Below are 27,702 nucleotides of genomic sequence, written 5' to 3'. Positions count from 1 at the left end.
TTTGCTTAACTTATTATATTTATATTATTATATTTGTTTATATTAGAATCCCTTCATGCTGTTTACCATACATACACATTTCAGTGCCTGATATGGATAAAGTGATAAAGGCATCTCAGTTTTACATTGGATTTTAGTACTGGCCGTTGTAGGGGCTGTATGCTGATTCACTGGCAAGCTGTGGGAAAGGGGAAATGAATATTGCTATAACTAAAGTGACAATTGCAGAGTGTATAAACTGGACCCATATTTTAATGTGTATGTACACTGCATTTATCTCTTAGACATTATGTACGCTTCAAGACTTAAATTAACACAGTGTAAATTGTGAAACAAATTAGAGTGTAATGGAAACAAATGTAGTTACATTAACTCAGGATTTTGTACATGGTAGATTACTCACTGCAATTGTCGACTTGACAGCCTGAAGCTGGAAAAAGACTTTGCCTCCCTCCTCTGGACATACAGTCCTCATGTCATCTCTGGACATTCCCAGCAGCAGCTGTCCACTCAACACGCCCAGGCTCCGCACTGTCCTGTAAAAAACAAGGCGTGAAGCATAGCTTCTTTGTTATGTGCTCTACTACTTAAACAAGACAGTTGTGGGGAAATATTTTGATCCACAAGCCTTAATTGACTTACATTTTTGAAAAGCCTTTGTACTCTAACCAAGCTTTTACATTTGCAGGTGTGGACATTGCATCCAGACGAGGTGGGCCACGTGACTCCTGATATTAGTCGGCCCAAGAGAAAAAGAGAAACAAGCACCTATTAAGTCACATTTATTTATAACACATTTCATATGACAGCTGTAGACTCGGAGTGTGTCCATAAATGTATATATATATATATATATGAATATATATATATACATATATATATATATATATATACATATATATATATATATATATATATATATATATATATATATATATATATATATATATATATATATATATATATATATATATATATATATACACATATATATATATATATATATTTATATATATATATATATAAATATATATATATATATATATGGCGATTCAGCTGCTTTTGGTGCAGGGTCTGTCGGGTGTGGCTGAATAAACCAATGTGGGATTTGCATTTCTTTCCGCACTGAACACTACAGAAGTTCAAGTGGTATAGAATTCCATTCTACTCAATAAATGCAGGTTGCTACACTTCCTCAGTAGAATGTTGTGCAATCTTAGCTCACCCGTGAATCCTCGATGGGCTCGCCTCCATCCATAGGCTCCAGAACATTCTGAGGGACATGACCTTCCTCCTCACGAGCATTTCGAACAAGCCACCATTGCCTGGACTTATCCACCACCTGTGAAAAGGCAAATAAAGACCCAGTGTCAGAGTAAACCAATGTACTAGTGATGTTTATTTTTGTAGTACTGGACCATATACAGTACACCATTTTCACAACTATTAAACAGGAATGATACAATGATCTATTACTAATAAAGTTTGATAATATTTAAATGGAACAAAGCTGACAATAACAATCAATATATTCAGTCTAGTGTACAAAATGCATGAAGATTTAAATACAACACTAAATGATTATTTTCAATAAGAAGTACATTACAAAGAAAACCATAAAGTGAATTAATGTCATAATAATATATCGCTAATGAAAGACATCAAATGTCTTACAGTACCTGAACCACATCCCCTTTCATGATGCTCAGCTCCTGGTTGTTCCTGGCCATGAAGTCATAAATGACTCGCATGTACAGGGGCGGCTCACTGCGGCTGCAAAGGATATAGCAAAAGTGTCACAGCAACGACACAGTGGAAACAAACACAGATTGCAGGGAATATGGCGCCAAAGTGAACTAAAGAAGAGATACAACCATACAGGCCGGAACTACAGTATGTGTACTGGCGTCTAAGTTCACTGCATACCGTGTCGGCGGTGGGAGACCCCACGGACTGGTCATTCTGGGCTGTAAAAGGCAATGTGACACAACTGAATGAATACCTAGTTGCTTTATGGACATCATTATCTCCTACACTCCCACATTGTAAACCTAAATGTGTATCATTTGAGAAGTTTATGGCGTCTCCATTTGTGTGGTCGACTGTTTATCATCATTTTCACAAGTGTTGTTTTTGTTTTCCATGGCAACATTTAATTTTACTACTTTATTTTATGTAATGTCACTGAGCAGTATGGGTGGGAGGGATTGAGGGGTTTCTTTTCCTTTAGTCTTATTTGTTCTTTCTATGGATTTTGTTGTACAGAAAAAATAAGACATTATATATATGTACATTATATAACATTTTATAATATGTTCTTAATAAAACATATTTGACAAAGAAAGACGTTTATGGTGTCTGAATTCAAGACAAGTATGGCCATTTTGGACTCTAAACTTTTCTTTTCTTTTTCCATAATGTTAATAGCGCAGGAGGACAGACTGCGTCAGTTTCATCGATGTGATAATTGATGGGTTTTCCATTCCATCAGTAGTCAATGATGTCAATAAAACCTATGCTGATGCACTTCCTGATAACTTTAGCATCATATACAGTGCTGGGTTATGGTGATCTGATTGTGTCAGTAGTGTTATACCTCTTCAGGTGGCTGCTGCGTATCTCTGAGCGGATAGCCATGGCTGTCACCCATCTGTCCATTCTGAGGGGCAGGTGAGAAGCGCTGGCTGTTGCTCCTGCCCAATGGTCCATTCTGAGAAGGAGGTGGGGCAAGTACAGGCGGTGGCAGCTGCCAACCATCATAGAAATCTGGGATGTAAGGTGGGATCAAATCACCATCTGGCCACCTAGACCTATGGCAAATATAATAAATTATAACCAACTTGTATCGTTCCCGACTTGCATGGTCCCAGAGTAGGCCTGTGTAATAATAATAACAACAACAACAACAACAACAACAACAACAATGTATCACTCTTTACTTGTGACCACTTGAACCATAGCATCCTTATTCTGGGGGGTCATTCGCCAAAAATAGCAGATCTACAAACTCAGAACACATTGCAACACACAACGTGTTGTGAGATTGTAGATCGGTTATTTTCGGCGAAAATATTTGGTGTCGAGAGAAAAAAGAGCAGGTCCAGTTTACAAAGTATAGAGTGTTTAGGTGAGGCAGGTATTGTATACAGTAGTAGATCCACATAGCGAGCACTAGTAGGCAGAGGGAAGAATGCACACCAAGGCAGAAGTTATTTACAACCTGGTAAAGTGACTGATCATAATAGCACGAGTACCGATAAGGCCGCTTACCGTGGGATGTTCCAGGAGTCTCCCAGAGACCTCCAGAGCTGGTCCTCCTCTGGGCTAACCTCCTGGCTGAGCAGCACCAGGGCAGCCTCAGTAAGCAAAGGAGTGAGGACTCTGAGGTCTGGGGAGTACTTAGGCAATATCTGTGGAAAGATCAAGGAATTAAACCCATTTCCCATCACCAAATCTATTATGAGGTATTATATCTAATACCCCCCCTCCCTAAAAAGGCTAAAAAAAGAAATAGGCTTCAATAGAATACAATATAATACATTGTCTGAGTATGGTCAGAAAATTGTCCAATTACATCAAATAATTAAACAATCACAGTCATCACTTTGTAGAGAAGACTGATTGCACTAGGAACAAATTACCTTTTGTACACATTTCGTTTGGCTAATGGCTTTTCCAAGTGACAGCCAGAGGGGAGAAGATGGTCAGTATTGTTAACTACTGTACCCTGGGCCTTCCTGTGTGTAGCCTACAGCTAAATGATGCAGGTCACATACTGCAGACTAAAGTGCTAGTGCAGACTATTAAAGAAGAAGCACTCACCACTTGTAAATAAGAGAAGAGGAAATGGACGTATTCAGGAGCAGAGGGACTGCTCAGTTCTCCATTCAGTTTACCCTGCAACATCACATAATGCCGAAAACACCTTTTTCAGTTGAATGTGTCCTTTTTACAGAGTGTCACTTTTTCAGTAATTTTTCTCAAGTGAACAAACATTTAATTTACCATTTACAGTACTTGTATAAAGACACTTTAGGGTCATGCGACAAAATATAAATTAGCCTTTAGTTTAAACTTTTCCACAGTGGAGTGCAATAACTGTATCACATTCCTTTCAACACGCTAATGCCTGATTTAGTTGAGCACTGGTGTTGTGTACCGAAAATAGCCGATCTACAAACTCACAATGCGTTGCACTATGGCACGTTGTGAGCCTGTGGATCAGTTTCTTTCTGTGCACAACACCAGCACGCAACTAAGTACAAATCACCCTTAAGATAAGCAAGGTCCAGCAGCAAGTAGCAAAATCATCAATCATCAAACTGCATGCAGTGAATTTCCTTTTCACAACATTAGCTTCAGACATACCAAAAGATTGAATCCATATTTAAATTTCTGAAGACAGGAAACATATTCCTCCCAATGTGGCAGATTGACTTGTGGTACAGCTGGGGAGGTTAGAGAAAGGGGTCAAATACATGTTGATATTATATGAGCACCTCACCCATTTTCAACCTAATCTTCGTAGTGGCATCTTAAGATGAGCATTAGTAAGGACCAATTATTATTGAAGACCAATTATATATAATGGTCTTCACAAATGCTCATTTTGAGATGGCACTATTTCTACTCACTCTGCATCTCATTGGTGGCGGGCTATGGACAGTTCAGAAACCTGCCTACCAATGACACCATCAAACAGGATTCTAAGCTAATAGAAAATACAGCCTTTCTCTTCCACGAATGTTAATGTTCTGAGATAGAAGCCATTGTTCTTGCATTAATTTAAAATAAAACGTTTGAAATCTTGTTTAAAATGACCAAACCTGCCTACTGATGATGTCATTGGTAGGCGGGTCTCTGAACTGTCCACATCCGTCCTCTGAGACACAGAGCAAGTAGACAGAAATGGTGCCATCTTCTGAGTATTAGTGAGGACCAATTATATGAAAATGGTGAAGTGGTACTTTAAGGCCAAATAGAAACAATTACAAAATATTATATATTATAGAATATAGATACAATTATTTCAGTTTCATTTCCTCATACTTATTTGCTTAAGCCAGTGGAATAACAAATCAATAAAGTAAATCACCATTTTTCTTTGAGTCTTTCTTTTTCTTCTTCTTAGTTTTTCCCTCTTTGGATGCAGGTCCATCTGCAGCAGCACATACTTTTCCCACAAAGACCTCCACATCATTTAAGACATGGTTAAGAATTTCCTGAGGGGAAGAAAAAAAAAACATGTCACTGTAGTATATGTATATAAGTATACAGTATGTATAAAATAACTTGGATGGATGGATGGACGGATGCATGGATAGATGGATAGATAGATAGAGTACTATAAATAGAACTTACTATGTTTCTATCCGTCTCTGTATATTGGGGGTGCTGTTGCTGAGGCACATCTTGCTGATTGCGTGATCCATTCATTTCAGTATTATACAGCATTTCATCTTGGTTGTAAACCGGTGGAGGAAACATATTTTCTAAGAGGCACAAACATAAATTAGTATACATAAATTAGTCATTAACATTCTTTAAAATTAAAGCATACACTGGGTCTGTGAACCTACATGTTTTCCAGCAGATAGGATCAAAATCTGCTACACTCCTCAGATATGCAACTGAACTCAATAATTCAAACAAGCAATGCACTATTTCTCAACCATACAAATGACAGAACTGCATCATGTTCTCAACTAGATTTTGTTATAGACTTTTGTAATAAGCACTGTTTCTCAATGTTGGGTACGGGTTACAGGTTATTACAGGTTTGTAACTCTGAACCAAATGGAGCCTCATGGTCCCTTTTTATCAACTGGGAAACCGTGGCCTAATGCATATCAAACCGGGGGTCCTTGAACTTAAGAAGGTTGAGAGTCACTGGCCTACAGTCATTTGCCATGAGATCAAGTTGCACCTGAGCTTCTCCAGTTCCACTGAGAGGGCGGATATTCTGGTGGAGGCGGGGTACTTTCAGGAAGCACAGCACGAGGTCCAGGCTGCCGGACACCTCCTGGAACATGTTGGCTTATAATGTTCTCTAGATTGCTCCTGAGAACGCCCCAGAGACAGAAAAGAACTCATAGTTTACACATGAAGTGATTCAATGAAGAAACACTGACCATTGTCATCCAAAGAAGGATGACAACTGCTTTACATGTTTGAGGGAGAAGCCACTGTACCTGATGTCAAACGGCTCTCTGGGGGGTTCCGTGTTAGGGCCTCTGTTTTGCATTATCTTGTCCAGATCGCCCCTGATATGCTCTGCCTGATGAACCAGGTGTGGTGCTTTAGGCGTATGTCAATGTAAACACGAATACTACCGGCAAAGCAGTCCGAAGGTTGTATAAAACAGTTCTATAGTTATATAAACATGATCTCCAATCTAGATTGTACAATGTAGTGATACGTGGGACAGAACAACCCGCAACATCTTGACAAGATGAAAATGATAAATATTATAGACCAAGAAATATTGTGGCAATTTAGCCATGGATATGAGTTACTTTATGATCTCCTCTATCTGTAGCCACCGACAAATAACCTGCAATTTGGGCATCACTAGTGCACACATGCATCTTGGTGAAAACTGTCAGAAGGTCATGGAGGGTTGAGGTTGTAGTAAGATTTGACTCACCCCAACCTCCTCACACTGGAACATGTAGACCTGGGGAGGGCCCCGGTTTCGTTCCTGTACAGTAATGGTCAGGAGGGAGTTATAAGCACAGCTGTCCAACACAGCCTTTGTTTCCAGGATGCAGCCCAATGACAGTGATTCTAGTGCCACCTGTGGAACCACAAAAAAACAAAAAACAAATGGGTATAGCCTATAGAAGAAAGCACACAGTTTTTCATGATAATTAATTGAACACTTTGGAGAAAGATTTGTCTAAGTTTCCAGGTGAGTAATATTTATAAATATGTCCATGTTTTTAGAGACACGGTTGAAGCTGTGTGTGACAAAATTATTTTGTGGCTATACAATTCAATTCAAATGTATTTGTTTATGGTGCATCGTCACTCCAAGGGATCTCTGTACACCCCACAACAGAAAAAAAACACAGTATCAAGAAATAGTACACATAAACAGGAATTAATAATACAGTTCAAAAACACAAGCATAAAAACAGTAAAAGCAGTCAAAACATTTGGTTCAGTTAAAATCTAGGGAACTACACAACTGCAAGTCCACTGGTTGTGCATTCCACATCTGCAATGTAAAAGTTTTCTTCTGAAAATCCTGACAAACCTTGGTCTCAATGTCACTAAGCAGTAACTCCCCTCCCTGGAGCTCCATGATCATGTCTTGAGGCCACACACTGCCTTTTGTGTCCAGTCTCTTCAGCTTGGCAACACAGTCATTTAGGCTCTTCACCTCCTGGCCATCCAACTCACAGGTAAACAGGTGCTACATACAGAGTCATTGTGGAGAGTGGAGACAATTAATAATATAGTAAGTACACACGTGCACCTCCTTGCACATCCTGGGTGTTTTGCTGAGCTCTATGGAGTGGTCTTTCCAACAATTCACAAAAACATGTCAATGGTAGATGTGTAAAAGAAAAATACTTTACCCTCGTCTTAATATGTTTTACTTTTTTTTAAACAACCCAATGCGGCCATAATGAAAACTATGGTAAACAGTAAATCTATTCAAGAACCTCTACTTATGACTCACTGACGAACTCGAGTGGATGTTCATAAATAACTAAGTCATGTTGTCTCCTACTGAATACTACACATTGTTTTAAAAATACATGTTTTTGATTTGTTGCTTACAGTTTTAGTAGGAAAGCTGGAGATACCACGTTTCTAGTTTCTATGAGGCCAACCGAAATTCAAGTGTCTACACAGAGCCGGATATTTCTTTTGCTCTTACCTCCACTCTGAAGTGAAAGCTGTCAGATTGTTTGTTCAGCGTTTCTGAGTACTCCTTTCTTTGCACTGAAATAACAGGGCAACATCTGGTTATGAGTAAGAACAATTGTATATAAAGTATTATAATTTTAGATATAAATACATTGAGAGAAAATATATAGGATGGCTAGTTGTGGGGTTAAGAACATACTATATATAGATTTGCCACTGGGCCTGGATGAGCTGTTTCTCTCCAAATTGGAACTCCTTGTTTCATCATGCTGGTGACCTTGAAAAGCTTTTCTCTGGAATTGGGAACTCTTTGTTTCCTCTGGCTGGTGACCCTGAAAACCCCTTCTGTGTTGGAGAAAATCTTCTGATGGAAATCCCCCCCTAAAACACAATCAACCAGGGGTTAGCATATTGGTCAGTTGCCAAGGGCAGCATAAAATGTCAATGTTATGACACTGAAATTAAGATAAAGCATTGTAGGGTGTCATTATGTGGTATTATCATTGTGTGCACTTGAAAGGGTGTGAACAGCACAGTGTAAGGAATAATAATGCAACTTCACCCACTCAGAACAGAAAGGCTTTTTTTTAACATTACCACCACAATCCAACAGGAGATGACATGGTTAATAATACTGACCTTGGGGAATAAGAGAACGGTGCGTTTCCTGTGTTTCCATACATTTTCAACCAGCAATGTCAATGACCTGCAGACCTCTGGTATGAGAAATGGAACGTTTGGATTGAAGAAAACATTGGAAAACTAATAATCAAGAATATATTTGCCGTCCTATTTCTATTTGTTTTACTGTATGTAGCCTACCTTTATGGACCTGATTGTTGTGTGGTTAGGTTATGAGGCAAACCGAAACCTATTGCACACTTGACACAATGACCACAGTCCACTGAATCACACAATCACTAAGAGAGTAAAGTGCAGGAAAAAAAACATAAATGCATACTACATGAAATGAATACTTAACGATTGTAATTTAATTATTTAAATAAGATTTAAATACAAAAGTCCCATTCAAATACCTGAATTATCTCTAAACCTGAAACAAGCAACTCACTAGACTGATGCCAGAATGTTATTCTATAAATGCCTTACCCATATCTGTGTACCAATTACAATACTGACAACATGTTGGAATTCTACTCAGAACAGTCGCTACATAACATTTTAAGGGCCTGTTCTTCATCAACAGCCTTTTCTTTAGCAGTTCAATTTTCGAGCATGATGCTACAGTTCAAGATGTCCCATTTAACCTTCAGCAGTCAGTACAGCACATGCCACTTTTGAATGTGTTAATTTAGTCTTTACCTTAATGTTGCCTCTACACTGACCTCATGGTTCCATTCTCTCATACAGATTCCATCAGTACTGCCCCTGGCAGACACACATTCCCTCCATACAGGGCAAAGATTCTTAACTTCCTGCACAAAGGCAGAAGGATCAAAGTGCAAACGGCTGGAATGACTGCTCAGGAGGGTTGGGCTAGTGTGGTTGTAAAATATATGATCAGGGTGTGATTTAATGTGGCAGTCTCTGGGTGATTATGAGTCCAAAGGTTTAGAAAGGCCTAGCGATATCCATTTTCCGGGTGGTCAAGGCCCTGACACACCATGTTTTAAGTGCCCTTATGCAATTATATATACACGTCAATGTCTTTTGTAGTTCGGTGACGTGATGATACACTCCTTATATATGCTGTATAATCCAAATATGAGAGCTTGATCAGCTCAGTTCACACAGACATACAAAAATACTGAAAATACAAACAAAGAGGGTTAATGAAGAACCATTTATTTTACTATGGACTGACGTGTATATTATGTACACACTCATAGTATTGACAGAGACCATCTTTATGAGGAAATAGTTTATTTTATAAAGAAAAAAGGGGAAGTCTTGTCGCAGTACGAGTCAGGAAGGTCTTCTCTGAAGACTTGACAGTTTAGGCTGTAGCAGCCTTGACCTTAGCCAGGGCTTTCAGGTCTGTGATGCACTTGGCAATGCTCTCCTTCTCCTGAAAGAACACAGGGGACACAAAACACAGTCATACGAGTGTGACATCTGGAAGTCCATTTTAATATAAGGGAAGAAAATAAAACACATTTCACACAAAACCAAAATCAGGTTTTTGAGTTATTTCCAGTATTTTTTAATAACTCATATCCTTGCTGTTGGGTCGAAACCTTTTATCTCCATGTTTCAACTTTTTCTTTTTGTAAATAATGCCTTACTTCATCATATAAGATTGGCAGAAATAGCAGACCTTAACACTCACAAAGTTGTGAACTTGTAGACCGGATATTTTTGCTATGTGTGGGTGGGTTTTATAAATATCATGCTTATATTATAATATAAGCTTGTGACTTAATAACTACATTGATCCATTGGAACTTAGATTATTTTTTCCATTTCTTGAAAAGTAACAGTTTTGTACATAGAAGGTTTCCGGCTGACAGCGACGATATACATGGGTTAATTGGGGACCAATTATGAAACCTTGAGATGAGTTGCTGGAACAATATCCCACTTACTTTGTTCTCCATGGCACAAGATTGGGAGCCTTTGCTTTAGAGTCTAATCAACCAGACCATCTAGGAGTCAGTGGCTACCTCTAGTGGCGAGTTAAATGTTCATTTAACACTACAGCAGAAAGCTAAACCACTCCTGTATTATGAAAATGTAATTAATACATTTTATTTTACACTGTTTGTTAAAGTGAACTGATAATGACCAAGGGAGTGATAATGAGAGATGTCTTGAAGACAGTGTTTATTAACTCCTTGGAGTTTTTAATCTCACCTGCGTGTATTAGTGTATTATGTTCCTCTGTGTGAGTTTTTCTTTATTTTCCAGCCACCTGGAGGCTTGTGATAACTTAAGAGACCAGGGGTCATGCAAGAGACCAGCATCAAAGTTACTAATTAAATCTGTGTTTAACTGAAAAGGCCTGTTTGAATTAATGTCAAATAAGCAGCAGAAGAAACTCAGAAGTCTTGTTTTAGTTTTTGTCAGGTATGAATTTGGTTTAGTTACTGGAAAGTATAGCCGCCGGTCTCCTCGGGCTATGTGATCTAAACTCCACACAGGAGATTGGATCCAAAAGCGATGGTATTTGTGGACTGCAAACTATATAATGCCAACAAATCTTGTATTATTTTAAAAGTCAATTGATGAATGGCCAGAACTAAGTGTAATGCATTAAATTGTTTACTGAGAGGAATCCCCTGCTGATGTGATGACCGTCAGCAGTCTGATGCAATTGCGGATCAAAGTGTCCCACTTGAGTAAATTGGAAGAGATATATTGAAATGTACTATTATAGCTCTGAATAACTAGGCAAAGCAGATGAAGCTTTCAGCGTTTTTTCCTCCAGTACCGACCTACTGGGAGGTGATGACATGATAACAGAAGACCAGTACTACTGACCTGCTGGGGGGTGAGGCTGCCAACAACGTTCTTCTCCACCCAGTTAACCATGTGCTCCTGCTCCATCTGGCGGTGAAGTTGCTGAAGGGCGATCTGGTAGTCCATGCGCTTCTTCACCTCATTGTTCACCATATGTATCCTCTCTCTGCGGTTTGTCTCCAGCAGCATCGCCACGTTGTTCTAGGAGAGAGAAATAGAGGATGCAAGCCTTAAAAACTGAGTGATCCTTCTTGCAAGGAAATCACTTTGCTCCATCAAATCTTCTCCGTGACTAGCTGCTGCAGTAGCACTGAATAAGCACTAATCTGAAGTGGAATTCTAAACGTAAGAATCAGGTTAAATAAGAAAAAGAGGTTGCGCATCAACAATGGGTTTTCTCAGTGGAGTGCTAGACCCAAAGTCAGTATACATATAAAAAAAAAGGAATTAAAAAAAAAATCCAAAAAGGTAGCACATCCAAAAATGTCAATTAAATGGAGGACAAATTACTCACATTTCCACTTTTTTATTGGCACACCAATAAAGTGAACGCTTACGCGTTTCGGCTATGAGCCTTCTCTGCTCTGAGGAAGGCTCATAGCCGAAACGCATAAGCGTTCACTTTATTGGTGTGCCAATAAAAAAGTGGAAATGTGAGTAATTTGTCCTCCATTTAATTGACATTTTTGGATGTGCTACCTTTTTGGATTTTTTGTAAGAATCAGGTTGTTTGCTGAAAAAGACCATGTATAGACCAATTATTTGTATACAAATAATGAGACTACGCACGCAGGTTGCATGCAAGCGATTCATTCCCAAAACAGCTGTTTTGAGGAGCGCTCGTTTTGGCTAACTCAACGTCCTGCATTTGAGGCGCAATGCTCCCTCCACATGTCTCAACTAATTACAACAATTGGGGTGGGGCTTTGAAAACAACTGCTTTGGGAATCACTTACACGCGAAAGAACGCAAGGAGTACATATTTTCACAGTACACGTTCTAAGCCTTCTTCCTCCGCTGCAGGTTATTTTGTAATACAACCTCGCCCATGGAAAATTATCATTTCTGCTTACCCTCTTAGCATCAAAGAGCATTGATCTTCCATCTATTCTCCACTGCTCCTTCTTCTCATCCTCAATGGCCTGAGCAAGGCTGGCCATGGCCAAGTCCTTAACTTCCTGAGCCTTGGCTACTTTTTCCTGCAAAGCCACACACACACACACACACACACACACACACACACACACACACACACACACGATGAGACAGCTGATCACATGTGTACTCAGATTGTATACAGTAGAAGAGAACATAATAGTTTGCCAGAAGGGTTGAAAACAGTAATACACTTGGACAGTTTATAATCAAATTAAAATGAGTCCAGTCAAAAATCCTGATGGTAGTTAGTTAAGTCTAACAAAGTAATAGAGAAGGTTAAGTGCGAGTCCATACAAAACATTTTTTAACTACTGTAGTAGTGCTACAGATACATAGGGCAGCTTCACATCTATAGTTCGGTAGACTGCGATTCGAGGGTGAAGTTGCAACATTGTTAAAAGTTTTCATTTGGTGCGGTTTGCGTTCCCATTGCATTTTGTCACGCAGTTTAACTCATATACTGCCTAGAACGACTAAAACGACTTCTGTCCATAAGCCATGCCTGCCAAGAACGACTAAAACGACTTTTTAAAAAATTAAAAAATTTTTTTTTTTTTTTTAGATTTTTTTTTTTTTTTTTTTGACCCAAAGACCAAGGAGATATGATTTTTCGAAGATATAGACTCCCATCCACTTCCTTGTTAACTTAAAACTTAAAAATTCTGTATCTCGGCTCCTGAGTACTTTTTTTTTTCAATGAAAAATCTTGGCGGTGTTCAAACGGGCCAGAAATAATTCTGGCAGTGAATGAGTTAAACGGTTGCTAGTTGTTTATTGGACAGAATTTCTAGGGAAACGTATGGAAGTCTATTGGTCCAGAATTTAAATTAATACCACAATGAATTAAATGCATTTATTTATTTAATTGTATTTTTTATTTAGGTCATTGTGTTTTTTATTTATCGATTTTATTCATTTCATTGTGGTATTTTTTTTTTCTTTTGGACCAATGGACTTCCATAGAAACTCGCCAACATTTTCTTGTCTTCCATATGGGATTATTGCACTATGAAACTGCATTCAGATGTTAACTTCAGGGGTAATCCTTAGTAGGTCGACAATCATCTTCTAACAGCGAATTTATAGGCTATTATATAGGCTTATAGGTTGTGCAGATTTCCATGTTTTCTATTTTGAAACATAATGTTCTGTTCTGCAGCAAACATTCAGCGAAGAAATTGAGTGTAGAGCGAAAACAGGAAGGGGCCTAATATAGACCCCTCAACTAAGTATAGGGTTCAAATGCTTAATTATTCCTGCATGTTCTAATGTTTTAATGACTTTGGAGAAAATGTTAACACAAAAGCTTATAACAGTTACGGTTGTCATAGGCTTAGACTGGAAGGGAACTTTACATGGCTCACAGAGCACCAGGGGTTTCCATGGAATGGGACTGCAGACCGTTATTACAGCGGCCATTATTGTGATTGTCATTATAGTTCTGTACTATTGTTGTTATTGGTCATTATTGTTGTCCATCTTGCGTCTCCCTCCCTTCTCCCCATCTCTCACTATCCTACTATCCTACTATAATTCTAGTAAATAATTCTAGTAACCTCTGTAGTGGTACGTGAGTGTAGTGGTACGTGAGTGAAGACACCCGGTTCTCCTCACTGGCTGGACCAATTGCTCTGATTTTGCACACAGCCCTTGACCATTACCATCTGACCGCAACTGTGAAGCCCGTTTGTCAATTTCATCAAAACTCAGCTTCTTATTAGCGTTTATGTGTCAAACAATGTCGCCATGGTTACGGGCCTGCCCAGCTATGGGACGAACTGGCACCCGGGTTGCCAGATCATGTGCGCATATCCCCCCACGGATGCGCTGCGCCGACCGGGTATGGTCTAGTTATTATAGTTTCTATTATTGTGGTCATTATAGTTGTTACTCTTGTGTTAGACCATTTTGTGTCTTCCCTCCCCTCTCATAGATGGCTAGAGCTAGACTCTTGCAGAGACGTAATTTAATAATAGTCTTAGTGAGAAGCCCACCTCATTCAGTTTGTCAGCAAAAGCTGCAACGTCGGGGCCAAATTTCTTCACTCCATAGATAACGACAGCACCTATGGAAGCTGCAGCGAAGGTCTCGTGGTTGATGACGTAGATCTCCTTGGAAAGCATGTACACGAGGAGACCGGTACCCAGCATGTAAGTGCCTGGTAAATAGGGATGAAAGTACGTTTTGGCAAGAGTCAATGTCACTGTTCATACATCAAAGGAGTAAAGTTGTGAAATGTAGAAACATGGAGGGGATATCGACATAATATAGCATAATAATGCCTACATGTTGTCCCATTGCTTAAAAGGGAAGAATGGACTTATACTAAAGACTCACTTGACAAAGTGAGAATTATCATGCAATATTAAATGTGTTGTGCTTTACCATGTTCATTCAATAGATGTAGTTCTACCCAAGTTTACAGAAGTTGCTAGGAAGAATCGATAACCTGGCCAGAGTAGGAAAGACATGACAGTATTGAAAGTGCCTATGGCTATATTTGGCCTAAGCCAGCTAACCTGTGACTCCAGTCTTGGGGTATAGAAGCTGGAACAGCTCTTCGGGGATGATTCCATGGCGGACTTTGCCTCCCTTCTCTGGAAGAGGGGGCACGGGTGCCAGACTCTGGGAAGTTGTGTGGAGGGAACGGGATGCCTGGACCAGGCTATGGTAGATGGACAAAAAATACATTGAACTGTGTAAGTTGTGTCTTTAAAGAGGTAGTAAACACACATACTACAAGGAGAGAGGGACAAGTAGACAGCAGAGTTGTGAAGTGTGTGGTATAGCTGCAATACTGTCAATAGGTAAAGAATAGATTAGAATAACTTACAAATGGGAACGGCACATCATCTTGTGTTGAATAATAATAACTACTTATATGTCCATTTTCATTGTTGTTCATGTAGACAATCTTAGCATGCAATAATTGATTACAGAAAATGATGCTAATAGATACGTACCCAGCTCCAAGATGACCGCTGCCTTTCAAGGCATTGGCTGAAAAACAAAACATTGACACATTCAATGTCAAAACGTCAACTATAGCCCAAGTGGTCTATAAAGAGACAGAACATTATGTAACCATTGATTAAAAGATCTGTTGTTGACAGCTTATGTGCACAAATGAAACGTTGAATAAAAACATGTATCCAAGCTTAACCTTCAATAACATGTCGGCAAACATGCAATGATACTTTCAGACAACCAAGATGTGAAAGGTGACATCTGCAGCCATGCACAGTAGCTTAGCTAGCTGCTAGTCGGTGTTGCCAAGTCCGCTTATTATAAGCGATTTTGAGCTTATTTTTCAAAGGCTTCAAGGCTTTCAAGGGCTTCAAGTTGCTTGTAAATATTGGTTAGTTGCTTATTTTTGGCTTGTTCCCTAATGTTTAAACCAGTGGTTCTAAAATATGTTTAATATGTAATTAACCAAGGAAAAATATTTTATAACAGCAGGGACCCCCCATACAAGATGTATGTTAAAATGTTCCAAAAACATACATTTTCGCTTTCCTCCCAGATTGAAAATCAAGCTCACAACGCGTCGCATCGAGGCGCGTTGTGAACTTGTAGATCATGTTCAAATAGCCGGTCCGGCGTGCTCATGTACCTAGTCGCTTCTTTTAGGCTTGTTTTCATAGACCTGGTTGCTTATTTCTCACACACAATTTGGCAACACGCTGCTAGTGTTGGTAGCTATTAGCTAGAGTTTATTAGTTAACGACAGCAGACAGCTCCTCCTCGTTGTAAAATAAACGCGCAGAGAGAAATACCAACATATATTAATATACCTGCATTCAATAATTGAACATTACAGCATACACATGCTAGCTAAATGTAGCTTAGTTGAGCAGACAGTTCCAGTAGCTACTAGCTAACATAAGTCACCCATTCAATGTGTGCGGCGGCCTTCACTTTACCCTTCATACACATTATGTCTTTTACTCCCTTGCAATTAGATTTTATTTAAAAAATGAGATGTTAGATGCTACCCCACGGTCTGTATTGAACCATACCTGAGACGAAAACGACCCTTGACAGCATGTCTGGACGATGAAATGCCAAGTTGTTCTTGCTACGAATTCACCGGGCACCCTTGTGTCTGTTGGCCTTTCCGTGCCCTTCTGCAGAGAGGATGAAGAACACACAGGAAATACACGGCAAATAACGCGAGATCACAGCATGTTGGCCTCGTACATTGTTCTTCCACTAGATGGCAGTGTATGATTGCTTTGGCAATGTAAGCGTATGTCTTATCATAATGCCAATAAAGCTCCTTTGAATTGAATTAAACAGTGGTGTAAAGCAGTGGTTTTCAACCTTTTTTGCGTCAAGGACCCCAAAATTGACACATATTAGCCCAGGGACCCCCATTTGAAAAGATATGCCAGGGACTCAACCATTTGATTCCTTGGGGGTCCCAATCTACACTGTAGTATCATCATCAGTGTTAATTTAACTCTGAGAGTGTACAAATGGAACCAAATGGACGTAAGGGTCCATCTACTTTGTAGATTTTGATTATTATTACAAAACATACATTAACGGGACGGCAGTGGCTCAGGGGTAGAGTGGCCGGGTAGAATGAACTGGAAAACCGCAAGGTTCCCAGTTCGATCCCGGGCTGGGGCACTCCCCTAGAGTTAGTGTCGAAGTGTCCTTGAGCAAGGCGCTGAACCCCTAATTGCTCCCGATGCGCAGGTTGGTGCCTTGCATGGTTTCCTCCGCCATCGGTGTATGAATGTGTGTGTGAATGGGTTAATGGTACAATCAATGTAAAGCGCTTTGGATAGAAGCGCTATATAAATGCACCATTTACCATTTTTTACCATTAACCACTTCAGCCCTACAGTATATACATTTCGGCCATTTGAAAATAGCCGATCTACAAGCTCACAAAGCACTGCAATGCGACACATTGTGAGCTTGTACAGTAGATCGTCTATTTTCAAAAGATTTGTATACATTTTATACATTTGAAAACTTGTGAAATGGGACATTCTGCATTATGAGTACTTTCTACTTTTGTTATATTTTGATACCAATACTTTGTACTTTTACTCAAGTAAATTTTGAATTCCGGACTTTTACTACATTGTGTTTCAATCCTTATAGAGCTTCTTCAGTATTTCCACATTGCAGTATTGATAATTTTACTAAAGAATGTTCGTACTTTTTCCACAACTGGTGCAGCAGCATATTCTCAGTGCAAGTCCTCATGTGCAAACGTTTATTCTGCATTCATTCAATTAAACGCAAATATCTAGTTCAAGGTGTTTATTTAATGTCAGCAGCAGTTGCGTTGCTAGGGAACAGCTTGGGTTTGTTTCCTGTCAGCAACTGATCACAAAAACACTGTAACAGGAAATAAACTTTAGAATGTTTGTGTTGTCAAGTGTGAAAAGGTCTAGATCAGGGGCCTTCAACGTTTTCCAGGCCACGGACCCCTTAGCTGAGAGAGGTGATGAAGCATGCGGGGACCCCCACTACATATTGTATAAAATTGTGTTGCAGATTAAACTTATTCATAGATTTCATATATATTTTCAGACAATTAACCACTTAAACCCTTAATACTTGAGTAAACTTGACTGTTGGCTGTTGGCTCTGCACTTGGTCTGCTCTTTTTTCCCTCTTCACCGAAACTAGCAGAGAATGTTTCCCCCAGAATAGGGATGCTAGCGTTCAAGTGGTTAATGTAAAAAAAAAAAAGGTTCCTATCACTCAGAGATTTGCGACCTCTCTGTAGTACCTCTGAGGACCCCTCTAGGAGTCTCGGACCCCCTGTTGAAGACCCCTTGTCTAGATTATTGTATGTAAGCCCCCCCCCCCCCCCCCCCCCCCACACACACACACACACACACACACACACAATGAAGCCGCCAAAACACATACTGAGTAATGTGCTGACAACTATGCTTTACTTAAGTTGGATGTAAGTCATGAGCCAGTTTTAATGAGAAACAAATGGTTCTATCATAAAAGAGACAGTCTACAGCTTAGAACACTGTCCCAAGTGGTACTTTTTTTGTCCCAAATTGAGAAGGAATTGGCAGGGTATGTCTGTAATCTTGGGGCCCACCCGTGTATGGCATCAGTGTAACACGCGTGGCGGCTGAGATAGAGGAACATATGACGTTCCCTTCACTTCCTGTAAGGCTTGACAGAAACAGTTCTATGAGAAACAGAGAAGCTGTTATACCGCACACTATTTTTGCAGAGGAAACATGTTGTGTATTTATTTTTAAAACACTTGTTAGAGCCTTTCCCTCAATGAATTAAATGGCTTAGCAGGTAAGTGAAGTTCCTTAACGTCTCCTCAATTGCATTGCATTGTTTGCATGATCTTACACTCTTTCCCTCTACAGCAAGTATGAGAGCAGGCCTGTCTTGTATCTGTGAAGGTTTTCCTGATTCTATTTGTACTTTGTTCTGTATATTGGTATAGCTATATTGTTTAAATGACAATGGGAGTTCCTATTTCTACTATATTATTACTATAACAGAGCCACATTGCTTAAACTGTTGAGCGATACTCAGCTTTTAACATCTCAGATTGTTACCAGTCTGATAGCCGTTGCTAAATACCTGTTACTTGCCTACTCATGCTCTGATCACTAACACTCTATATGCTTTGAAAATACACATGTATACAGATCAAACATTAAGGAAAAAAATGTTTCTAGAATCTGAATATGTTCACTATTAAATATGATTATTATATAACAAGTGTATACAACATGTTTTCCCTGCATGTATGCTGAGTCTGCTAATCATACTGCATGTCATAATACATTTCACATTTAAACTACCTATGACTTATCTAAGTCATTTACAGCAAGCAAATTATTTGTTTCTGACTAATTTGTGTGCATATATTCAGTCCATATAAATAATGGTAACACCTTTTTCTGAAACATTACCACTGTAGGTTTGAGGCACTGGTGCAGGGAAAAGCTACTATGGACACACAGGATGTCAGCATGGTTAGGTCCTCTCTGGTGAAAGACTTTGATGAAACAATCGCAAAAAGAGCAGAGAAACATCAATACCTTCGAGGACGCAATAATGTGACTTCATGTCGGAGCCCTACAAGAGAGTTTGACACAAATCTGATTAAGAATGAGCAACAATATAAGAGACAACTGGAGTTTCAAAAGAGGAGATCAGTGAGCCCAGACCCACAGAGTATGAAGGCACACTACCGTACTCCAAAGACAAAATCCTCTGCAAAGAAATTTTCAATGAAACCTCACAGTCCAGAGACTCAGTCAAAAACATTCCATTCAAATATTCAAGTGACCCCCAGCTCTAATGGACGGCCTGTGAAGCTGACGCAAAGCAATGGCAAAGTGTACGACGACCCAAGCAACAGTAAATGGGTAAGAACCTGACTATTTAAAATACCATATTCTTTGAGTGTGGTATTTTGAGGCCTCTGATTGTCACTGAGTAGTTGGAGAGATGTTTGGTTATAAGACATGCTGCTGGAAGACAATAAAAAAAAAATACATATCCACTTTTCCTGCCTAATGTTTAACTATTTATACTAACATCTTATGGGACCATTTTTACATCACAATCACTCAAGATTTTAAAGCGTAATACTGCACATAAAATAGGCATTTAATTAATTCCACTCGTATACCTCTGTAAGTGAAGCTATTGTTACTATTCTGTTGACCATTTCCTCTTTCTTCCATTCATCAGGCTTTGTTGTGGTCAGAGCCAGTTACACCAGCAAGACAAGATAAAAGCTTAACAAGAAAACAAGAAGCAGCTACAATTATTGCCATATCCCCAATAAAGAAACTAACCCAGCAAAGGGTGAAAGGACCTGAAAAAAGACAGAACATCATTAATGGTAACGGTCTTAACAGTTGCCATTGCTTGCCACCATAACTATTTGTCAGAAGAATGATATTTAATAGATACTAACTTTTTTGTTTCTCACATGAAGCCCAAAAGACAAGCGCCAGAACATCTATGCAAACTGAAAACATTCTTCACGCTCAACAATTCTCACTCCAAACTAAAACGACTCTTAAGAAAAAGACAAGGCAAGACGCCAGCGCACAGACAGAGTGAGTTTGACTGCAATCAAACCGTAGTCATTAGATATCTGATTGCATATTCATTGCTCACCATCTTTACAAAAGCTACTAAGAATTGTATTTCTCTTTTACAGCTCTGGCTTTATCACTGTCAAGGAAGCGGTGAGTTGCAACTCAAGTAATATCATTGAATGTACTAAATTGACATGATTCACTTTGATGAAGCTGAGCATTTTAACATTCAGAATGATTATATGGCTTGTATAATCAAATAGCATAACTTAATCTTCATTTATTTTGGCATCAATCTAACGCACATCACCTTATCTTGGTGCTGAGCCAAACTAAATCAATCCGTTTATGAAAGGAAGGCCCACAGTTCACTTTTAATGCTCTGTACAAATGATAAATGATGCATTTATATTGCACCTTTATCCAAAGCACTTTACAATGTGCATGAAATTCACGGCGGTGGAAACCATGCAAGACACCAACCTGTTCAACGGGAGCAGATATGGTTCAGTGTCTTGCTCAAGGGCACTTTGACATTACCCTAGGGCAAGGGGGAGCAGGGGATCAAACCCGGAACCTTCCATTTCCCAAACTACCACTCTACGTCCTGAGCTACTGCCACCCCCATTGGTTTAGCAATCCTTATAGAGATTCTTCAGGTTTTCAACTATAAGAATATACGAGTTGTGTGCCTTCCTTTCTCAAACTTGTCCATCATCTCTCCCATAACAGGATGTTCAACAGCTAACTGATTACTTGCAGGTAAGCCACTTATTTCAAATGCATTCTTGTTTCTGCTGCGTTCATATTGTTTAACCTATGGCAAGACTTGCACCATTATATATAGTCAAATGTCTGCTTAGCCATCTTCTGTTGAAGGAATGGATTTCTTTTTAAAACAATTCCATGCCATGATGAGTGGTGTGTTCCAGCACTGATCTTGGATTCATGTGACTGACAATTAAGTTTCTTGCATATAACTCTGTTCCTGTTCCTATCAGGAGGCTTTATGGAGGGAAGAGGCCCTAAAGAAGAAGCTAGCCGTCCTCCAGGACAGAGCTTCCACCATCTTGAACTCCTCCAACAACATATGGACAGTAAGGCTTTCTTCCTGTTTCCATTACTCTTGTTGGCTTTCCTCATAAATAGCATCTATATGCCTGTCATTTAAACTACCAAACAGCAGAATCACATTACTGTATTCATAAGATTGTATTTTGACTGTGCTGCACAAAACAATAGTTTCTTGTTAAGTAGTTAAGTACTGTAGTTGTATGTCTACTTGAGCGTTAAGAAGACAACTGAAGCATGTGGTTTAGAGCTTCCTGCCCCTTTCTATGCTGGAAGAGTGCAAGCTCTCTAACTCTCACACACGAACACACAGGAAGCTAGAGTCAGATGTTATATAGGTGTTATGCTACTTCACAAGTCCCACTGTCCTCGATAGTTTCTCTTTTGTCTCCATTATTCTGACCGTGCTGGTGATGTGGAAAAGGTAAAAATGTTACATTTTTTCCAGGAAATTACATTTGCACAGTAAAATGTCTTGATCCAAGAGTAAATTAAATTAAATGTATGCTTTCTCATCTGTGAAAACTGTTTCCTGTCCAGGTATGTTACCAATAGCCTTATATTACTGTAAGCTATGCGTGGCCATTTATTGTTCGGAAGAGTATAGTGTTACATTAAACATGACCTGTCTTTAGAGTTACTGATGCTGCAAGTTTCCTTGGCGCCCAGTGGGTGATGCAGACAGTGGAGGCACTTGCAGATTGCGGTTTATCAAGCGTTACGTTTTCCTCTGCAGGTTTTTCAGTGTGACAGTCACTTCCTTTCTAACCCACACAGGCCCGCTGCAATGAGGACCTGCTGAGAATCAAGATCAAGGCTCTGGAAGCACAGCTGCAAGTCTGCCTACAGGTAAAGTAAAGTAAGAATAGCCGCAATGTACAGCTACTGAGCCGTCAGAATGTGAGGCTCATGCAGCTCCTTTCTAGACTACTATATTCATGTTTCTTTGGGGTAACAGTGTTGTCACAGGAACAAGTGAGAGCTATTTAATTAGGCTGTAGGAGCAGTGTCTCCACACCTACCTCAAAGCATCATTGAAACTTTTTTTGTACAACGAAGAAAAAAAGGAAAACGTAATTACCACTTCTTCAAACTCCAAACATTTTGTTGCCAGTTATTTTTGGCAAGCGACACGGTCATATGATGAGGTATACATTTTCATTTACTTCTTTACTACAACCACAACCAGACTCAGCTGTCTCAAAACAAGCAACCATATCGCTCTGTGTTGTGGTAGCCCATTGAGACTGGTTCTACACAGTTACTTTGGACTGCATCCATTGACTGTATACAAACAATTAAGGCTGCATTTTAACCCATCAAGCATGAGCACATTTAACAAGGTGTTGTTCTGTTCTTCTCCTCCTTCAGAAGTTTCCCAAGGATGGAGTGAAGAAGCTTGCGATGCAGATGGAGAAGCAGAAGCTGGTATATGAGGAGAAGGCTCTGGCTGCCTTGCAGAAGGCAATGCAAGAGAAGGCGGACGCCCTCACTAAGGCTGACATTCTCCAGGTTAGGACTCTTGATATAAACTTGTGACTTTCACATAAATGTATGCAGTTCAAAATGAATATGCAAAGTGAGACTCAATAGTGATTAGTGACCCAAGTGACTCCTTGGGATTTGCGTATTGTCCTATGTGTCCCACCAGGAGGCGCTGCAGGCATCCAAGGCTGAGTCAGTGAGGTGGCAGAGCCTGTATGAGGAGCTGAAACAGAGCAATGCTCATTTGACGAAGAGTCAAGAGTTCAGCATTGGACAGCTGCAACAGCTGCACGGCCAACTGGAGGTACAGTAATACAGCAGCATATGACTGGTCAAAAGGGTACATGTTAATACGAGTTGTTAAAAAGTGCACACGTGTCTTGCACAGTTGTCCAGGGGCAGAGAGGCAGAACTGCGAGATGAGGTGGGGCCCCTGCAGCAAGAGAACGAGGAGCTACGGTACAACTTCTCCCTGCTAGAGGACGACAACCGCAATCTGAGAGAGGAGACGGAGAGCCTTAGAGGTCAGAGTTCCTCCTAGGTCAAACCCAGGTGATCTGGGGTCATTTTAAAATCACCTCATCAATGATCTGGGTCATTTGACCTTAATAGCAACTTGACCTTCTAAGAAACAGATTATCTTGGACTGATCTCTCAGATGTCTTTAATGTCATACAGTCCATTTATAAATATGGTGGTAATATGGTGTACGTACTGTAGTAGATTGTTTTTTGCTATTTAATCATCACAGTAAAGCAGATTTGATTTGTAAAGCACATTTCACACAAGGTAAATTAAGGTGCATACTACATAGGCTCTAGTGTAATGCAGCCTGACAGCAAGTTGCCGGTTCGATGCCCGACGGCATTTTCTCCGTGCCGTGTCTTGTCACTCTTCACTGTACTATCCAATAAAGCCCAGAAATATATATATATTATTATTATTTACTTTCTTGGTGAAATGTGTGAGAATGGTGGATGCATGGGTAAAATAATACCCCAACTTGTCCCTTCTCCTAGACTGCAGCACAGAGAGCCAGGATTTAATGGAGGAACAGCTCAGGCTGATAGAGGTCTCTCAGGTGAAGGAACAGCTCAGGCTGAAAGAGGCCTCTCAGGTGAAGGAACAGCTCAGGCTGAAAGAGGCCTCTCAGGTGGAGGAACAGTTCAGGCTGAAAGCTTCTCAGGTGGACGAACAGTTCAGGCTGAAAGAGGCCTCTCAGGTGGAGGACCAGCTCAGGCATACTCAAGACAGACTCCAGCAGAAGGAGAAAGAGGTCAGGAGGATGTCACTCAACCCCCAACTCACACTGCTAATCATATACAATGTCCAATACCATACAGATTACGTTTCCTTACAGACAGCAATGTCCAATACCATACATATTATGTTTCCTTACAGACAGCAATGTCCAATACCATACAGATTATGTTTTCTTACATGTATATTCAAGTAGTTCCGAAATAATGTCAGCAAACATAATTATAGTGCAGCGAATAATGCAGTTGTCTGTGTGTGTGTGTGTGTGTGTGTGTGTGTGTGTGTGTGTGTGTGTGTGTGTGTGTGTGTGTGTGTGTGTGTGTGTGTGTGTGTGTGTGTGTGTGTGTGTGTGTGTGTGTGTGTGTGTTGCAGTGTGCAGAGCTGCAGACAGAGTTGGAGGCCATGGAACAGGAGTGTCAGTCTACCCAGGCCCGGCTGACGCAGTGCAGAGAGGAGCTTCGTCTCCTCAGCCACCACCGCAGAAGCAGCAGCAGGGTGAGTGGTGTGTGTGTGTGTGTGTGTGTGTGTGTGTGTGTGTGTGTGTGTGTGTGTGTGTGTGTGTGTGTGTGTGTGTGTGTGTGTGTGTGTGTGTGTGTGTGTGTGTGTGTGTGTGTGTGTGTGTGTGTGTGTGTGTGTGAGAGAGAGAGAGAGAGAGAGAGAAAGAGATCTCCTTGCACATATTGAAAGATTGTCTATTCCCATACATTGTCTAACACTAGGTATGACTACTGATTACATGTTCTGTTCCACTTGAACAAGGTGTGTTTTGCACTTTGCCACATTCAAGGTCATACACTCTATGCTGCAGCATAAACCAGGGCAACACACAAGCAGTAATTCCACATGAATCCTACCGTCCCTATTCTGGGGGCGAATATTAGGCAAACATAGCCGATCTACGAGCTCACAACGCATTGCAAACGCGACACATTGTGAGATCGGCTATTTTCTGCGAAGATATTTAGTGTATAGAGCGAAAACAGAAGGGGGCCTAGTATAGTGCCCTGGAGGACTTTGAGCACCTAAGTGTAGGGTTTAACCACAGCATCCATATTCTGGGGGCGAACATTCATTGAAAATAGCCGATCTACAAGCGTACAGCATGGCATTGTGGTGCGTGAGCTTATAGATCGGCTATTTTCTGTGAAGATAATTTGGTGTAGAAGAAAAAAATAAGGGGGCCTAATAGTTACCCCTGTGGGACCCTGTGGGTCAATAATATAGTGTTAGGCTAAGTGGTCAAAGCAATGAGGACTGTGATAATGCTTGTGTACATTGTAAATCCTTAGTGTATGGGTCCATTTAGTTACATTACACACACAGAGATTTTACTGTGTATAACATTGTTTTCCCCATTTTACCATGTAGGGACTATGTGGATCCTGGAGATGGCTATGCATGTTCCTGGTTCTGCTTCTGGTTATAGCTGTTGCCATGTTGTGGCTGTGGCATCCTCCTTTCAGGGATCAAGTTGAAGACATGTACACAGACATACAGACGCGCATTGACAACTATCTAATGGAAATGGACTTTTCTCAAGTCTCAGGATGTTTCAGACCAATATAAAATAAAATTAGTTCTCAGGGATGTTGTTTTTCACATTGTGGTCCTTTGTTGCTGATGTGGAAAGTGAGACCAATGTATTTATTTGTATGTTTTTAAGTTTTGGAAACCTGGGACTGGAATTTGTTTAGAAATGTAACTTAATAAAACATGAGAAATATGTGACATTGATCATGTCTCAACAGCGTTATTTATGTATACAGTACATACAAGTTCAAATACAAATAGATACATCCAATAACGCCATCCAAACAATATAGTGATATGGTACATGATTGCCATTGCATTAGGGGAAGTGGTGGTTGAAATGTTATGCCAGACTTTTAGTAGCATGCAGATGTCACACACCGAAAATAGCAGACCTACAAGGGGGAAAAGGTGTCACTCTGCAACACATTGTGAGCTTGTAGATTAGCTATTTTCGGTGCATGACACCCTCACACAAATAAGTATTAACTTTAGGCTTAAGAGTAGTATGCTTGTGGTTTGTGCTATGATCCCCAGACAGGCAGGAACAATCTGGGCAGGGAAGTGAATGAGCTCACCTGTCCCTGGAGCAAGGCACCAAACCCCAACTGCTCCACCTCTGCAGCACGCAGCTTAGGGGACAGCTGTGGTTGTACTGGGCTGTTTCCATGGGGTAGCCCTTTGCATGTGAAGCAGGGCATTGATGAAACAGAGCATTATTATTCTGGATAAATAATGGCAAACAACAAACAAAAAAAACAAAAACTGAATGGATGGAAAGAGAACTCAAAATGTTGGTCAATCAAAATGTCCAAAATTATATAAACATACATAAATAAATAGAACAATTATCAGAAGAATTATAACAACAATACGGTAGTTATTCTTTGCATTCTTCACTGGCTGGCTGGTGAAGTCACTTGGCTCACACAATGGGGTCTAAGTTGGCATTGGTGCTCTTTGAGAAGCACGTATGTTTTAGACAAAGGAAATGTGTTGGTGACAAAAAGTGTAATTTATTTTAATCACTGCCTCTGTGGTCAAATAAAGGTTACGTCAAATGTTATCACACAAGATCACAGGACATTGCAGTCCATGCAACTTTGCAATCCATGACTGCAAAGCTGGTAAGTATCGCTGCTTCATAACAAGGGTAAATTCTACCTTTGATGCACACAATAAATATTACTCAACACGTGAAAGTTTCTCAGTCAAATGTGTACTTGAGTTAAAGTACTGGAGTACTTGCTTTTTATTAATACTTAAGTATTCAATGTACATTTTGTGTGTCATGTACAGTTTTGTTTTTCATATCAATGCATTGCTGTATTGAAATTCAGACAAACAAATTTGATTTTCCTGAAGAAAACAGAAATAGTGAAAATAGCAGATCCACAAGCTTGCAATACGTTGTGAGCTGGTAGATCAGCTATTTTCACTATATTTGAAATGGGGCTTAAGTGGTTAATTCATAATGTACTGTATTCATAATGTAGTGGAGTCAGTATTTGTCTTTGAAATGTAGTGGAATATCCCAAAATACAAACACTTAAGTAAAGTATACTTTTTTTTTAGTATACTCAAATACTCAAAAAGTACAATATAGTAAATGAACGTTACTGTCCACCGCTGATGATTACCACTACTTTGTGGTAGAATCCTCCCTGGTTCTGTATGGTGAACTGACAAGAATGTTGCATGGGTGAATTCCATACAAACGTTAATAAATATTGGACATTGACATGTCATACCAGTCCCTCTATTGTTTTATCACAGATACACTTGGAGAACAATCCCTCAAACCCTCACTGACTGAACCTTCTGAACGGGA

The 27,702-nt window shown here is 39.9% G+C and overlaps 3 protein-coding genes across 4 annotated transcripts; 1 reads left to right on the top strand and 2 right to left on the bottom strand.

Annotated features, from left to right (window-relative positions):
- Window positions 1-87: 87 nt before the first annotated feature.
- Window positions 88-8,771, bottom strand: eps8l3b (EPS8 signaling adaptor L3b). The gene is made up of 20 exons (XM_084070069.1): window positions 8,701-8,771; window positions 8,518-8,594; window positions 8,078-8,259; window positions 7,889-7,953; window positions 7,259-7,417; window positions 6,647-6,796; window positions 6,192-6,277; window positions 5,927-6,060; window positions 5,362-5,492; window positions 5,096-5,222; window positions 4,369-4,448; window positions 3,823-3,897; window positions 3,271-3,410; window positions 2,597-2,810; window positions 1,927-1,967; window positions 1,680-1,773; window positions 1,226-1,342; window positions 643-728; window positions 404-536; window positions 88-178 (listed from the first exon to the last, which is right to left on the bottom strand). The coding sequence occupies exons 2-20, from the start codon at window positions 8,559-8,561 to the stop codon at window positions 134-136; spliced, it is 2,103 nt and encodes a 700-aa protein (XP_083926195.1). The 5' UTR covers window positions 8,562-8,594; window positions 8,701-8,771; the 3' UTR covers window positions 88-133.
- An 892-nt stretch (window positions 8,772-9,663) lies between these two features.
- atp5pb (ATP synthase peripheral stalk-membrane subunit b) lies at window positions 9,664-16,614 on the bottom strand. Its single transcript, XM_084069446.1, has 7 exons — window positions 16,476-16,614; window positions 15,420-15,456; window positions 14,976-15,121; window positions 14,451-14,614; window positions 12,372-12,497; window positions 11,320-11,499; window positions 9,664-9,907 (listed from the first exon to the last, which is right to left on the bottom strand). Exons 1-7 carry the CDS (start codon window positions 16,501-16,503, stop codon window positions 9,836-9,838), a joined length of 753 nt encoding a protein of 250 aa, XP_083925572.1. The 5' UTR covers window positions 16,504-16,614; the 3' UTR covers window positions 9,664-9,835.
- Window positions 16,615-18,472: 1,858 nt separating this feature from the next.
- traf3ip3 (TRAF3 interacting protein 3) lies at window positions 18,473-26,093 on the top strand. Of its 2 annotated transcripts, XM_084068795.1 has the most exons (15): window positions 18,473-18,753; window positions 19,391-19,841; window positions 20,170-20,323; window positions 20,420-20,543; window positions 20,648-20,675; window positions 21,258-21,287; window positions 21,527-21,622; window positions 22,374-22,445; window positions 22,968-23,108; window positions 23,248-23,385; window positions 23,470-23,605; window positions 24,101-24,234; window positions 24,268-24,357; window positions 24,714-24,836; window positions 25,710-26,093. In XM_084068795.1, exons 2-15 carry the CDS (start codon window positions 19,422-19,424, stop codon window positions 25,905-25,907), a joined length of 1,884 nt encoding a protein of 627 aa, XP_083924921.1. In that variant the 5' UTR covers window positions 18,473-18,753; window positions 19,391-19,421; the 3' UTR covers window positions 25,908-26,093. The 2 variants fall into 2 exon arrangements, with proteins under 2 accessions (XP_083924921.1, XP_083924920.1); XM_084068794.1 differs by having other exon boundaries at window positions 18,476-18,753; window positions 24,101-24,357.
- The last annotated feature ends 1,609 nt before the right edge of the window (window positions 26,094-27,702 follow it).

The sequence above is a fragment of the Gymnoscopelus microlampas genome, assembly GCF_963454915.1.
Source record: "Gymnoscopelus microlampas genome assembly, chromosome: 10".
Lineage (NCBI taxonomy): Eukaryota > Metazoa > Chordata > Actinopteri > Myctophiformes > Myctophidae > Gymnoscopelus > Gymnoscopelus microlampas.
This window is presented reverse-complemented; position numbering and strand designations above follow the sequence as displayed.